Source organism: Hyperolius riggenbachi, chromosome 5, assembly GCF_040937935.1.
Source record: "Hyperolius riggenbachi isolate aHypRig1 chromosome 5, aHypRig1.pri, whole genome shotgun sequence".
Taxonomy (NCBI): Eukaryota; Metazoa; Chordata; class Amphibia; order Anura; family Hyperoliidae; genus Hyperolius; species Hyperolius riggenbachi.
The window spans coordinates 184,062,015-184,076,541 of NC_090650.1; the positions used below are offsets into that span (position 1 = coordinate 184,062,015).

The following is a 14,527-nucleotide window of genomic DNA, read 5'->3' on the forward strand; positions in this document are numbered from 1 at the left end:
TTTTTAGGTGGTTCCGTGACGGAAACACAGATGAACTGAGGATTGAGGGAGGGCGGGGGCTTTTAAACTTCTTGGGATTATGTTTCCACAGATTCGGGACGTGACCGGATCTCAGATTGTCCCGGAGACAATTAGAGAAAGATATATTCTTTGGCTCTTACTATGTAAAATGATTATCCTCAGTTGCACATCTCTAGTGATTGGATCTGATCACTAGGTTGGCAGTCGGGGCCTGATGTTGTACAGTTGAATCATATGCACTGGCAAAGCAATATTCTAATATTACTGATAGTGCAAGCAGATATTATCAACAGTACACCATGGATTTATCAATGCTAGATTATCTAATATGGCTAATAATACCACCAGTTATGGGCAATATTGCACATCAATGCATTATGCCTTCTCAGCCTGCTTTCCCATTGACACCATGCACATCATAAACATATCAGCAGGTTAGCAGAGAACATATAAGATTAATTAGCGTTAACTAGCTAGCGCACGCACGCACGCACGCACGCACACACACACACACTTCCGCTTAAAATATTAAAATCTTTATTCAAAATGCTCACTCACATGTTCCTCTAATTAAAAACAGGCTCAGAGTTTTATCTACGGATTCTCCCCCCTCTGTATCTCGGTCAGGTAGTGCCGCTAGTTAGTCTGGCGTGTGTCTTGTTTCCCGCAGCCTCTCCTCCAATTCTTGGTCCAGTCTAGGCACCGCACAACATGTTTCGCAATTGCTACATGGCTTATTAGGGGGCACACAGAGTTAGAGGGGTTTTTTTCATTTCAAACAACCCTTTTTTTTTCTTAAACAGATCCCCAAGTTTATCAAGGTCACTTGGGGCCTTGTTTCACACTAAAAAGTGCAGAAAATTGCCACAATTGCAATTCTCGTTCGGGGAGCAATTCTTGTTCTCTGAGCGAAAATCACAAACACAATCATGGCAAAATTGTGTTTAATTGTTTAAAAGACTGGTTTTCACATTGTTATTTTCTGCTATTTATGGCTTCTATTTCTGTGTTCCCCTCTAGGCTGCTATGCCAGAGCTGCTTCTATTTGTGTGCTGCTACATTTTCTATTAGGTTATGCTGCTGATATTCAAGGCCCAATATCTCAGCACTTATACCGCCTATACACTCCGCATTTTCAGAAAAGGGAGAGGACCCCTCGATCTACCTCTATGTGAAATTACAGCCCCCAGTCCTGTTGGTCATTGATGTATGGTATAGCGAGTATGCTCCTTATGGCCCCTGTACTTAGCCTTTAATGAATTCCAGTCGCCGTAATCGGGTGCAATCACTAGAGAGACACTTCAGGACTGCAATGCTGTACAGATGCATCGCTCTGCCGTTGCATATGATTCATCGGTACAACATCGGAGGGCCCCCAAAAAAACAAAACTGCATGCGTTTTTTTTGCAGGTTTGTGATTCTAGGAGAGGTGTTCTCTGGAGCACTTGCAATCTTGGAGCCAGAAGATCCACGGCTATAGATAGATGAGAGACAGAGGCTAATTACAGGGTGATAGGAGAGGGAGGTAGAAAAATTCAGGGAACAATTAACCATTTAGTTTATGGGTTAATGCCTTTAGTAATGACTCCACATTTGATCTTGGATACACTTTGAAATTGTAGGTCTTTCCTAAAGAAACTGTGAAGAAACTCCAGGTGTCAGTGACTAGTGTCCTCCACTATCAAAAAGAACTCAGAAACCTCTAAAAGGAAGAGGTCTGGCAGATCCAAACAGATACAGAGAAAAAGGTTGAGGAGCGGCACAAGCAGGGATGCAAAAGCAACACCCTATGGTAGTCCAGAAAGTCCAAAGGATTGGTTCGCACACCAGCTTCTCAATGAGCAAAGCGTAGTTTATTTATCCATAATGCGTCAAACACTATACATGACAATTGTTTCGGGGCCACATAGGGTCCCTTTCTTCAGAAAAGTGCAAACAAACATGTCTGTCAGGAGACAAACATAAACAGAGGACATGTTTCTGAGAGTCAACAGCTTGTGAGTAGTGATATTCGGTTCATGAGCGATTGGTTCATTTTAGCCAGTTCTTTCTTGTGAGTTGAGTGATCCGACTCAAAACACTGAACCGAATCAGTTCAGTGGATGAGACAGGAACTGCAGCTGCACTGAGTAAGTGAGAGAAGAAACGCCTCCCAGCTAAGGGCCTGTACACACTGAAAAACGCAAGCAAAATCGCAAGCGCATGCGTTTTTAAAATAGCAAGTGCATGTAGTTTTAAAAACGCATCGTATGCGTTTTTAAAAACGCATACGCTTTTGCCTGCGTTTTTTATGCGTTTGCGTTTTTCTTGTAATTGCTGATTGGCTAAAGAATCCTTTGTTTTTTTTCTAGTTTACATTTCAACAGGAATCAGGAAATTGCAGAGTCTTCTGGGATACTGACTTCTGAAAAACGCAGGCAAACACACAAGCGCATGCGTTTTTAATGAGTTTTTCAAGCGCTGCGCTTCAAAAAGCGCAGCAGGCACTGCGATTGCGTTTTTCTAAAAATGCATCACACCAGTGTGTACAAGTCATCACGATTTTCATTCTTTTTCAAAAGACCTTGCGATTTTAAAAACGCATGCATTTTTAAAAACGCAGCGCAAGCGCAGCAGTGTGTACAGGCCCTAACTCACTCAGGGATAAGATAGCAGCAGCAGCTCCAATTTGGTCAGCTGCAGTGTGGGAATAATAGAGGTCTGGGCCAATTAGCAGGAGAGGGGAGTGACTAGTAGCAACTAGTTACTGCTAGCCACAGACTCCCCAATGAAATTAATCAAATGATTTGGTTCATGATCCGGTTCTTTTTAATAAATTGAATCGACTGAATTGATTCATTGAAAATAGCCGGACTTCCCATCGCTTCTTGTGAGATGGGCAGTTCATGGGACTACGGCTTCCAGCAAGAAAAAACGAATACAAAAAAATAAATACCAAGCTATGCCAGAACTACCTTAGGAAAAAAAAAAAAAGAAGAAGATGATGATGATAAACTAAGCAGACAGTCCAACATAGTCTCCAGAATTAAACCCCATTGAGATGGTGAAGGATAAACTGGACAGAAAAGTGAAAGTAAAACAACCTACAAGTGGCGCACATTTATGGGAACTTCTGTATTGTGAAGAACGTTCTGAAGAATATTAGATTTCTATTGTAGAGATAATGCCTTGAGTTGGTTTCGGCCCTTGCTTATTTTAGTACTGCAGATGCATTTGCACATGCCGTGCCTTTATTCTGCAGCTATTTATAAGCCATTTGCTGCTTGGTAATAAGCACTTACCATGCTACTCATTTGTGACAATGCCATGAATGCGTTCAGTAATTATATCTACCAAAGATGGCTACTTTGATAACAGCTTAGAATACATTTTGGTTTATGCGTGGCTTTCACAATCTCTTTTTATTTATTTTTTTACTTCGATATTGCTTGAATTTAAATTAAAAAAAAAAACCTGGAAAATTTGGAAAACTGTTGACCGGTAGTGTACTAGCAAATCTTTTTAACTGATTCAATGTTTTGTTGATAAAACATGTATTAAAAAAGGCCAATCGTCTTGTAGACTAATGTAAGATACCCCAGTTGATCCAGGAAAAGGCAAAAAACAAAACCAAAAAAAACAAAACACTTACACAGCTTGACCAATGAACCTCTTCCCAACTCAAAATCGTTGTCAGGTAAAATCCCTGGATCAACTCTGCAGGGAATAATCTAGTAATTATACAGAGTAGCGTATGAAAGACCGTCCCGGCTGCCTGTCATGTGATTACACAGGCAGATGCCAGTCATCTGCAATAACCCATGTTTCAGCAAAAGTAAGCGAAACAGGCTTCATTAGGCTGGATATCACACACACAGAAGGGACAGCACTCAGAAACCAGACGACATCTTCCTGGCAGGCAGCTGGTCTTTCATGCACAGGAATGCAAGTTAGGTATTTCACACCTCAAAACACTAACTCTTTAAGTATAGTAGCAAATATTATTCCGGTACAGTGAAGCAGAGTCAGTATAAGCAACAGGCACTCAGCAAAGAAACAGAGCAAGAGGAGGTGCTGATATCCGCTATATTACCCATTATAAATTTACAATCCCCCCCCCCCCCAACAAAAAACCCCCACTTTTTTTGTTTGATGGGAGGGTTGACGGCTTGGGGCGCAGAGTGTGTTGCTGCAAATTTTGGGGAAAAGGAGTCGTTGGGATGTGAACCGAGCTAACTGTTATGAAATTCTATGCAGTGCTGCAGAGGATGCCAGTGCTATTTAAATACACAATAATAATATGGTAGGACAGACTATGACTATGGTACGATTAAATTGGGAGCTCCTCTGAGGAGAGTCAGAAAAGGGGGACATATATGAAAGAGGGGATGCATGGAGGGGTGGGGGAGAAAATAAAGAGGTAGAGGCACAAGACAAAGAGCCTGGTGGGAGAGGAGAAATGGCAGGAATACCTCTCACCAGGATTTCAGATATCACCAGTGCTGTTTGGCTGGGACATGCTGATAAAATAAGCCACTGACATTTGAAAAAAAGAGGAAAGGGTCATGGGAGAAGACAACAGGGTGGGAGGCGGAGCTGGGAAAATAGATAAGATAACCTGCAAATCAAGCTAATTTAAACTACCTGGCGCTTGCTTCTCTGCTCACTACAGAAGTTGGCTGTCATCACCTGTATCACTGGCTTCTGCAACAGCAGACTGCCCTGCTTACTCTGATCAGGATAAATAATCAATAGTCCAGGGCACTCTGGTATTACAGCAGCCAGTGCACATGGCTATTAATGACAGACAACTTCTGAAGCACTTAATACATCCTGCCACCTCTCCCTGCTAATGTCCCAGCTGCAGCACGGCAATCATTCTCTCTACTCACCCTGCTGCTCTGCACATTCACTCACTGCAGGCTGTGTGTAGAGAGCGAGGAGACACATTGCCCATGGGACAGAAAAGGGGAGGGGTGCTACATCTAGTGCAGGAAGTAGTACAGTCCCTTGCACTGCCTGATGCTATTTTCCCAAATGTTGCCCAAACTATGAAAAAAAGGTCCCAGGTGGAAGAACACTGTGGCTGAGCACCACAGCGGCACCCCTAGACTTGGCTTTACCTGGTGCTGTGAGCACTTGCAGCCTTGTAGTAGGTACGCCAATGCTTCCGCCTATACTTCTGGGATAAATACATTACATGCCCCATATGCAATATTTGTAACCATAGTGTTCTTTGTATAATTTATGCTCCTTGTATTTGTGTTTCTACTGTATAATCAGTATATATTTGTATATCCTACGCCTTGCATCTGATGAGAATATAGACCTTTCTTTCTTTCTTTCTCCTTGAGGTTGATTAGTTGGGGGATCAGAGGGTACATGAGAGGAGGCTAAAGAGGAGATGAGGTAAGAATAGGTGAGGAGAGGTTTTGAGTGTGTCTGGAAAATAGGGGGGTATGTATGAGGTAAGTTTCTTCATGTCTAGGAGGTGGAAGGTATCATATCCTGTGACTATTGGGTCCTGTGAGTGAGTCCGTAAATCTGGGTAACGGGAGGGGGGGGGGATGTAAGTGGTATGCAGTATGTTTTACTTGTCCACACTGTGGGGTTATTATACTTTGGAGTAGGGATTATTGAAGTATCGATAAAAACAAGCAAAATGTGATGCAACTATCTTTCCAACAATAGGAGGGTGCTTATGAAGCCAAATCTTGGGTTGGGATAAGGCGTATTATCGCTGCTGACGGTTTGCAAAGAAAAAAAATGAATATAGACTTTTTACTTGCATCTAAAACTTGGTGTGCATGTCCTCCAGTCTTCATGCACCCCCTGTAGCTGTTGAAGTTCTTCAATGCAAGAAAGTATACACAAACAAATGAGCACTAACATTTTAGTACATCTCTATGCACTGCTGTTGTGCCCAGTGGCAATCAACCATAAGCTAATTACACCATTCAAAAAGAGATAGCCATATTGGGCAAAATATAATTAACCAATAATATCTGCTGAATCAGATTTTATATGAAGAAAATCTTTTATTCTTTATTACAACAAGCTGGATACATTAAAAACAATTAAAAAAACAATGTAGAAACTCCCAGAGGCTGCCATTTATAATGGGAATTAACCCCCACTGATGGTAATAATAATAATAATAATAATAATGATGATAATTTAATAATTTTCTTTGATAATTAAGTCCCTACAGGCGCTACACATGACAAAAATGTCCAATTAAAGTGCTGAGAAGTGCTATTGATGAACAAAGTGACAATGCCTATCCCTATTAGGTATATTTATAAAGTGCAAAGTGCATGTGTGCATGCCCACGCCCCCACCAAAACATGCGGGCGTGCACATACACACATATGTGCCGTCAAAATAGCAAAAGGTCAGCAACACGTAGTCCACATAAAACTACCAATAATTACAAATCAAAATAAACCCCAAGTGTATAATCAATAACTAGCTACCATCTATACATGATTGAAAAAATCTTTCTATTTGTTAACATACATATATCAACAATTTGTGCATATAAAAAAACTAGTGTGCAAATCAATCACTGACAGTGTAATGAGGACAAAAACATCCCACCAATTTCCAACATCCAAAAACATAAGTGTGCTATAAAAGAATGAGAGCGCCTGCTTACCGGACAACAATGCGTGGGGGAGCCCGGTGAGATGCCTTGCGCAGTCGCAGCTAGCGGCTGCTTCTGAGGAGGCTACCAAGTTCTCCTGCCTGTGCCCTATTTAAATGAGAAACTGCGCCGGGCGCCCAAGCGCGGCCGCGCTTCCGGTCACGAAGGACGTGCACTCTGATTGGCGCACGCTCCCTGTGACCACGTCACATGGTATAAGTCTAATACTTCCCTATTCTTGTAGTGAAATTGCACAAGTGGGTATCATGGGCAACTACAGATGTGGTAGGTGCTCCGTTTGCCCTATGATGAAAGTAACCAAAAGTTTCCAAAGTAAAGTCACAGGAAAAATTTTTGAAATTAGACAGTTCATAAACTGCCAATCAACTGGTGTTATCTACCTAATTGAATGTCCTTGCGGCAAGCAATATATAGGCCAGACAAAAAACCAACTTAAAGCACGTTTGCAGAAGCACATCTCCACCGCCAAATTGGCGGCTAGAGATAGAGCAGAAAACAAAAATATTGCATCAGTGACGGAACATGCTTTGGATTTTCATGGTGGCTCGTTGAATGGGTGATCTTTCTTAGGTTTAGAAAAAATTACAATGAATATTAGAGGAGGGGATATCACTTTACGCCTACTTAAAAATGAATTAAGGTGGATCCATAGGCTGAGGAGCCAACGACCGTGGGGTTTGAACGAGGACACTAATTTTGGGTGCTTCCTGGGGAAACACTAGCATTGCAATTCAAACTAATGGAATTTTTCTGTTATGTTTCTGTTTGTGTCCCTCTCATCTAGAAATATCAACCCATAAATAGATCTTTGGTATGATAATGAATACGGGTAAGTCTGTACATGTGGCTTGTGGACTCTATGAATTGGGGGTTTATCTTGGTATGCATGTTTTGGGAGCTGGACTGATATCAAAATGGGTGTATGCATGTTCAGGTGAAGGCCCTACCATTTGAAGGTGAGCAAGAGGTTAGTGGCCGTATTATTGGGCACCTGATACGAATTTGTCTGGTTTCTTGCACCTTGGTTTGGGGTGATTGGATCTACTCATTTTTCTATATTGAAGGAAAGAAAAGGACCAAAAGTAACTGGCACTCGTTGCACACTGGCTAAAGGCAGTTGGAAGCTGAGCAGACTGTGCTCTCTACCTAGAAGAACTCACGTTGAAGAAACAAGAAGAAAGCAGGTCCGGCACCAGTCTCAATGCTTCAGTGATTTATTCCAACAGGTACATCAAGGTTATAGGGGTACAAAAAGCGGCCTGACAGCCGTTTCGCAGGTCTCCCTGCTTCAGCAGAGGCCAATGTACCTGTAGGAATAAATCATTGAAGCATTGAGACTGGTGCCGGACCTGATTTCTTCTTGTTTCTTCAACGTGAGTTTTTCTATAATGACATTATGTTGGGATCCGGGGTGAGCGGATCCCGAATCTGTTTTTTTTTTCCTCTCATGCCACTGTGTTATATGTGAAATGGTTCCTGATGTTCCTTTTTGCCAGAGTGTACTGGTAATGTATGTCTTTTATTAACTATTTACCTTATGGTTATGTTCCTGTTTAGAGGGACTCAAGAACCTTCTATCTAGAGATATTCAAGGATTCTGTACCTAAGGAGAGAATATATCGAGAGTGGAGAAGATACAGGGAATCGTATACCTTTGTGGAGTCTTCTTTGGTTGCAGCACCACTTTTTGTCCACTGGATGGCAATCTCAGCCACTTTGCATAATGAACGTTTGAAAAACGTGCTTTTCAGTGATAAATTTATTTATATTTATTTACTTTACTTATATAATTATGTGCAAATTATGGATGGATTTTTAATGAAAGGATCTCGTTGTAATTTTGTTAACTGGCTTACTATGCAACTGTGTCGTGATATACAAGGCCCCCAGCGCAAGCGCACTTCACTACAAGAATAGGGAAGTATTAGACTTATACCATGTGACGTGGTCACAGGGAGCGTGCGCCAATCAGAGCACACGTCCTCCGTGACCGGAAGCGCGGCTGCGCTTGGGCGCCCGGCGCAGTTTCTCATTTAAATAGGGCACAGGCAGGAGAACTTGGTAGCCTCCTCAGAAGCAGCCGCTAGCTGTGACCACGCAAGGCATCTCCCCGGGCTCCCCCACGCATTTTTGTCCGGTAAGCAGGCGCTCTCAATCTTTTATAGCACACTTGTGTTTTTGGATGTTGGAAATTGGTGGGACGTTTTTGTCCTCATTACACTGTCAGTGATTGATTTGCACACTAGTTTTTTATATGCACAAATTGTTGATATATGTATGTTAACAAATAGAAAGATTTTTTCAATCATGTATAGATGGTAGCTAGTTATTGATTATACACTTGGGGTTTATTTTGATTTGTAATTATTGGTAGTTTTATGTGGACTACGTGTTGCTGACCTTTTGCTATTTTGACGGCACATATGTGTGTATGTGCACGCCCGCATGTTTTGGTGGGGGCGTGGGCATGCACACATGCACTTTGCACTTTATAAATATACCTAATAGAGATAGGCATTGTCACTTTGTTCATCAATAGCACTTCTCAGCACTTTAATTGGACATTTTTGTCATGTGTAGCGCCTGTAGGGACTTTATTATCAAAGAAAATTATTAAATTATCATCATTATTATTACCACCATCAGTGGGGGTTAATTCCCATTATAAATGGCAGCCTCTGGGAGTTTCTACATTGTTTTTTAATTGTTTTTAATGTATCCAGCTTGTTGTTATAAAGAATAAAAGATTTTCTTCATATAAAATCTGATTCAGCAGATATTATTGGTTAATTATATTTTGCCCAAGATGGCTATTTCTTCAATGCAAGAAAAGCATTCAAGCCTCTTTTAAATACCAATATAGAATTTGCCATAGCTACTTCTTGGGATGTACTGTAAAGAACCCCTTCCTAAATAGATAGCTAAAACATTTTTCCTCCATACACAGATCATTCCCCCTTGTCCTCTGTACAAGCCTAGAGAAAAACCGCTTATCTGCCAAGCTTATGTACTGCACTCTAAAGGCGCGTACACATGCCATACTTCTGCAAACGATGGGTCCGCCAGACCCTCCCGCTGGGTGGACGTTCGGCCGACAGTAGCACGTGTGTACGCACTGTCGGCAAATTGATAAGGCTGTTTCTGAACGTTCCGCTCAGCACGACAGCGCGTACACACGTGCTACTGTAGGCCGAACGGTGGACTGGTGGACCCGTCGTTTTCAGAAGTATGGCATGTGTACACGCCTTAATGTACTTATATATGATAATCAGGTCACTTCTTAGCAGTCTTTTTTCCAAGGGAAATAAGCCCAGTTTGTCCAATCTTTCTTTGGCACGAATATGGTTGCTTAAAGGGAAGGTTCAAGCAAAATAAAAAAATGAGTTTCACTTACCTGGGGATTCTCCCAGCCCCATGCAGCCATCCTGTGCCCTCGTAGTCACTCATTGCTGCTCCAGTCCCCCGCTGGCAGCTTGGCGACCTCGGAGGTCGGCGGGACGCATTGCGTACATTTTTACGCATTCCCACTAGTGCAGGAACATTAACACATGCATTTTTACGCGTTACTGGTTCAATGCGTAAATTTTTACGCAATGAACCAGTAATGCGTAAAAATGTATGTGTTAATGTTCCTGCACTAGCGGGAATGCGTAAAAATGTACGCAATGCGTCCCGCCGACCTCCGAGGTCGCCAAGCTGCCAGCGGGGGACTGGAGCAGCAGTGAGTGACTACGAGGGCACAGGATGGCTGCATGGGGCTGGGAGAAGCCCAAGGTAAGTGAAACTCATTTTTTTATTTTGCTTGGACATTTCCTTTAACTAGTTATCAACCAAAATTACCAAATCCTTCTCCAAGTGAGATGTCTCCAGATGTAAGCCATTTATCTTATATGATGCTCTACCATTGGCATCTCCAAGGTGCATTTATCTGCATTATATTTCATCTGCTATCTGTCTGCCCATTTGGCCATGCTGTTGAGATTACCTTGTAAAAGGTCACTGTCCTGCTTAGTGTTTATAATTCTGCACAATTTTGTATCGTCCTCAAAGATGGCAGCATTACTCTGTATTTCATCTATCTGAAAATCATTCAACCTAGTACTGAATGTTGTCGGACTCTACTGCTAACAGTTTCCCATTTTGAATATGATCAGTTTACCACCACTCTTTGCCTTCTGTCCATTAACCAGTGTCTTACCCACATACACATATTTTCTCCTAGACCCTGTATCCACAGCTTCTGCACCTGGCTATTGTAAGGAACCGTGTCAAATGCCTTTGCAAAGTCCATATACACTACATCCATTCCTTTCCCAAGATTGTAATGCTGTGTAGACAAGATCTGTCTAGTTAACCTCCTTGGCAGTATGCTTGTCCATGACCGCCGAAGGGCGCTGCTCAGGCCTCGCTGGGCTGATTTTCACAATATTTTTTTTAAAACACGCAGCAAGCACTTTGCTTGCTGCGTGTTGGTCCTGATCGCCGCCGCTCACCGCCAATGCGCCGCTACCCGCTGTGTAATGACCCCCCCCCCCCCGCCGAGACCCCTGTGCAGCCTGGCCAATCAGTGCCAGGCAGCGCTGAGGGGTGGATAGGGACTCCGTCTGACGTTCCGACGTCGATGACGTCATCGCGATCGTCGTCATGTTGACGGGGGAAGTTCTAAATGAAATCCCGTTCAGAACGGGATTTCCTTAGGAGAGTATGCGCCGGCGGCGATCGAAGGTACGTGCCGGACACCGCAGGGAGGGGGGCATCATGTAGCTAGCGCTAGGCTAGCTACATGATTTAAAAACATTTTTTTTTTAAAAACTGCTGCACCGCCACCCAAACCAAAGCTGAAAGGAGAATATTCTTCGCTATAAAGTCTTGTATAGCATCCCTTAGAATACCTTCAAACGGTTCACACACAACTGATGTTTAAAACTCTACAAGTAAATGCATACATCCAAAATAAAATAATCACGGTATCCTTACCTAATAACTTCCTTGTTTTGCTTTTTAGATTTCTTTGTCATCTCTACAGGTGGTGGGATTGGAACCTCCGGAATGGTATCTTCCACTGTGGTATCCTCATCGCCTAGTATAGCAGCCTGCTGAGAAAAATCCATGTCTTGCATAAACGACATACTGCGCTTCAAAGCTAAAAGCCGTTCCTAGGATTAAAAAAGGACAGAGCAGCAGGATCTTTATATTTCCTTTCATAGCAAAGGTGCTATGATAAATGGATGGAATGGGAATGATGTTACCTCAGTCCTACAATGCTACATTTGAATGTTCATGCAGCATGCTTTGGATAATAAATAAACAAAAACACCAAAAAACATTTAGTTAAAATCATAATAAAAAGGATGCTCTGCATTTAAAAGTTTAAAATAAACATTCAGATTTTCAGAATATTTTGACAGTTACTAACCTGTACATATTGAAAATTCCTTGAAGTGCTTACAACATACTCCTTGCACCTCCCCCTATCTATCTAGAGTTATCACCACCATGTATAACACAGAACTAAAGTTATTAACAAATTGTAAGTTGTGTGGTAGCACTACTGTATCATACTTTACGAAGTATATTTAAAGAATCATTCGGATTTGTTTTGAGGTCAAACCTACTCTCCTTTTCTACTCTTTTCCTCGAACAGACATTGTGATGGCTAGACCCCTGGGGTCACAGCATCATCGAAATAGCAGATGTTGTGTGGTGTTCTGTATGCATTTTGCTAACCCCTATCTACAACCAAAACATAGCAGGTAATTTGGGTGCTGGCAGCCAGATGGTAATATGTGCGCCACATAGAACACAATGTTAGGGTTTAGACAGGCGCTCGGAAATCTTGCTTAGCCAATTTTAACAGCTTTTCTGCAAAGAAGCATTTGGCATCGGTTCCAGGTCATTCGTCATCATGTCGCCTTTTGAGCCCCCTAGGGGGACACTGAATCGGGCAAATATAGCCACTACATGTAGCAACTAGCAGGAGACAACAGGATAGAGCGATAAAGCGTGTCATTTACATGAACGTTGAGAAAAGCCAGATAAGCGCAACTTAAAATCACAACTTCCTGGTGACTGAGAAGTGGCAGAAAGAGGCTCGAATCTAGATGGAGGGAGAGTTTAGCGGTGCTGGTTGAGGCACAGATTTCAGCAAGGAGGATAGGTTAGTGTTAGAAGTAGGTGGAGGGTGGGTTAGTGTGAGAAAAGTGTTAGACAAAGTGACAGTAAAATATTGATAATTTTACGGATATTCTACTATCAGTATTAGCCAGTGCTCAATAGCAAAATATGGGTTAAATTGTTAAACTCGGTGTAAATTTTTGCTTCCAACCTACCTACCTAGCGGAAAGACATTTGAACGCATTGCTGATACCACCTCCAAATAATGATAGTATTTTTCAAAGAGTAAGTAAATGAGGGATGGGGGAACACACAAACTTCTTAAATACACTAAAATTCAAGTTGGGTCTCACTTTACTCATCATCTTGAAGCCTGTATGAAGAAGTTTCTTAGCCAACTTGTAGTACACAGTTTCTGGACGGTTATAGGTCATTGCATTGTCACACATAAGTTTAAAATCTGCCTGTGAAACAAAAACAAAAAAAAAAAATCATATTACTACTACAAATTCATTTTCTAAATCTACATTATACTACACCACAATCCAAAAAGGTAACAACTATTACAAGGGTGATTCAAATTTCAAATACAGCAGTGTCTTACACATCTCACTTCCCTCACAAATCAAAAATAAGGCTTTACAGTAGGCTGAGAAATAGAAAAATCTATAAAAATGTCTAAGCCATCTACTGTATGTATGTGTAAAGGTCTGGAGAGCACCCATTGATATGTATGCTACACTCTGAGATGAAAGTCACAAACAAGGTATTGGTTTGTCAGGTAAAGAAATAATGGCTATGAGAGTGCTGACCCATGACCTTGTCATGATCGCTTCTGCAGCATGTGCTGCTGACTGCAGTTGTACTGCAGCCAAGCAGTTCTGATTTCTTTACATGCATTTGCTTGCATAGTTTTGCGTGCATTCACATTAAGTGTTGATTCCATCTGCAATAACTCTGCAGTTCATGGCAGCTTGAGATGCTCTTGTGAATTCAGCTGTTGCAGCTGTTCCTTTCCAATTCCTTTCATGCAGGTTGCATAATTTTGTCTGCCTTTTTCTGCTGCCAGCTTGTGACCGATTACCATTCACCTGTGTGGGAATTTGCATGTCCACTCCCATTGGATGACCTCAGCATAAAGAGTTGCTTCCTGCTGTGTTCCCGGCCCGTCATGGTTTCAGTCTCAGCCTGTCTAAGCTGTTACCCTGGGCCCCTGTTCCTGGTTCCTGTGTACCTTGTGTGGATTGCACTGACTCCTGTGGAGGAGCAGTGAATCCTTCCAGTCCTGTTCCTGGAGAGTAGTCAAATAGCTGCGGTTGCTATTGACTATCTCACTCTTGTGTGTTTGTCTACGTATGAACGCTTGCTGTCGCTGAGGCAGTGACTAGATTAGCAAGCGTTCATTCGGTTTGTCTCAGTCCTTTTTTGTGTGTGTCCTTCGGGACCGTAGTTAGTTCCTGATACGTGCATATAGATTGGTTCACCAGTATATTCGTATCTTAGTTAGATTTGTTATTTTGCTAGTCTTGCGTCATATATCGGTTCATTGCCAATATATACGCTTACTAGCGCGTTTGTTATTTTCTTTACTGTTGATATCCTATGTTTCACTAATCAGTTCAGCTTCTTGAGCTACATCATATATGGTGGAACTCGCCATATATATGTACTCCAGTCAGTCCTTTGTAGTTTCATTGATAGCTGTAAATTGTAATTTACTAGGAAATCATACCTATTGTATTTTAT

The 14,527-nt window shown here is 41.9% G+C and overlaps 1 protein-coding gene across 1 annotated transcript in view; it reads right to left on the reverse strand.

Moving 5' to 3' along the window:
• BRD9 (bromodomain containing 9) overlaps positions 1–13,241 on the reverse strand; it is a 257,139-nt gene extending 243,898 nt beyond the window's left edge. The window contains exons 1-2 of the mRNA XM_068236483.1: positions 13,135–13,241; positions 11,645–11,823 (exon numbers count right to left, since the gene is read on the reverse strand). Coding sequence (XP_068092584.1) covers positions 11,645–11,823; positions 13,135–13,230 — 275 coding nt within the window. The 5' untranslated portion in view covers positions 13,231–13,241. The remainder of the gene's footprint in view (positions 1–11,644; positions 11,824–13,134) is intronic.
• Positions 13,242–14,527: the final 1,286 nt, after the last annotated feature.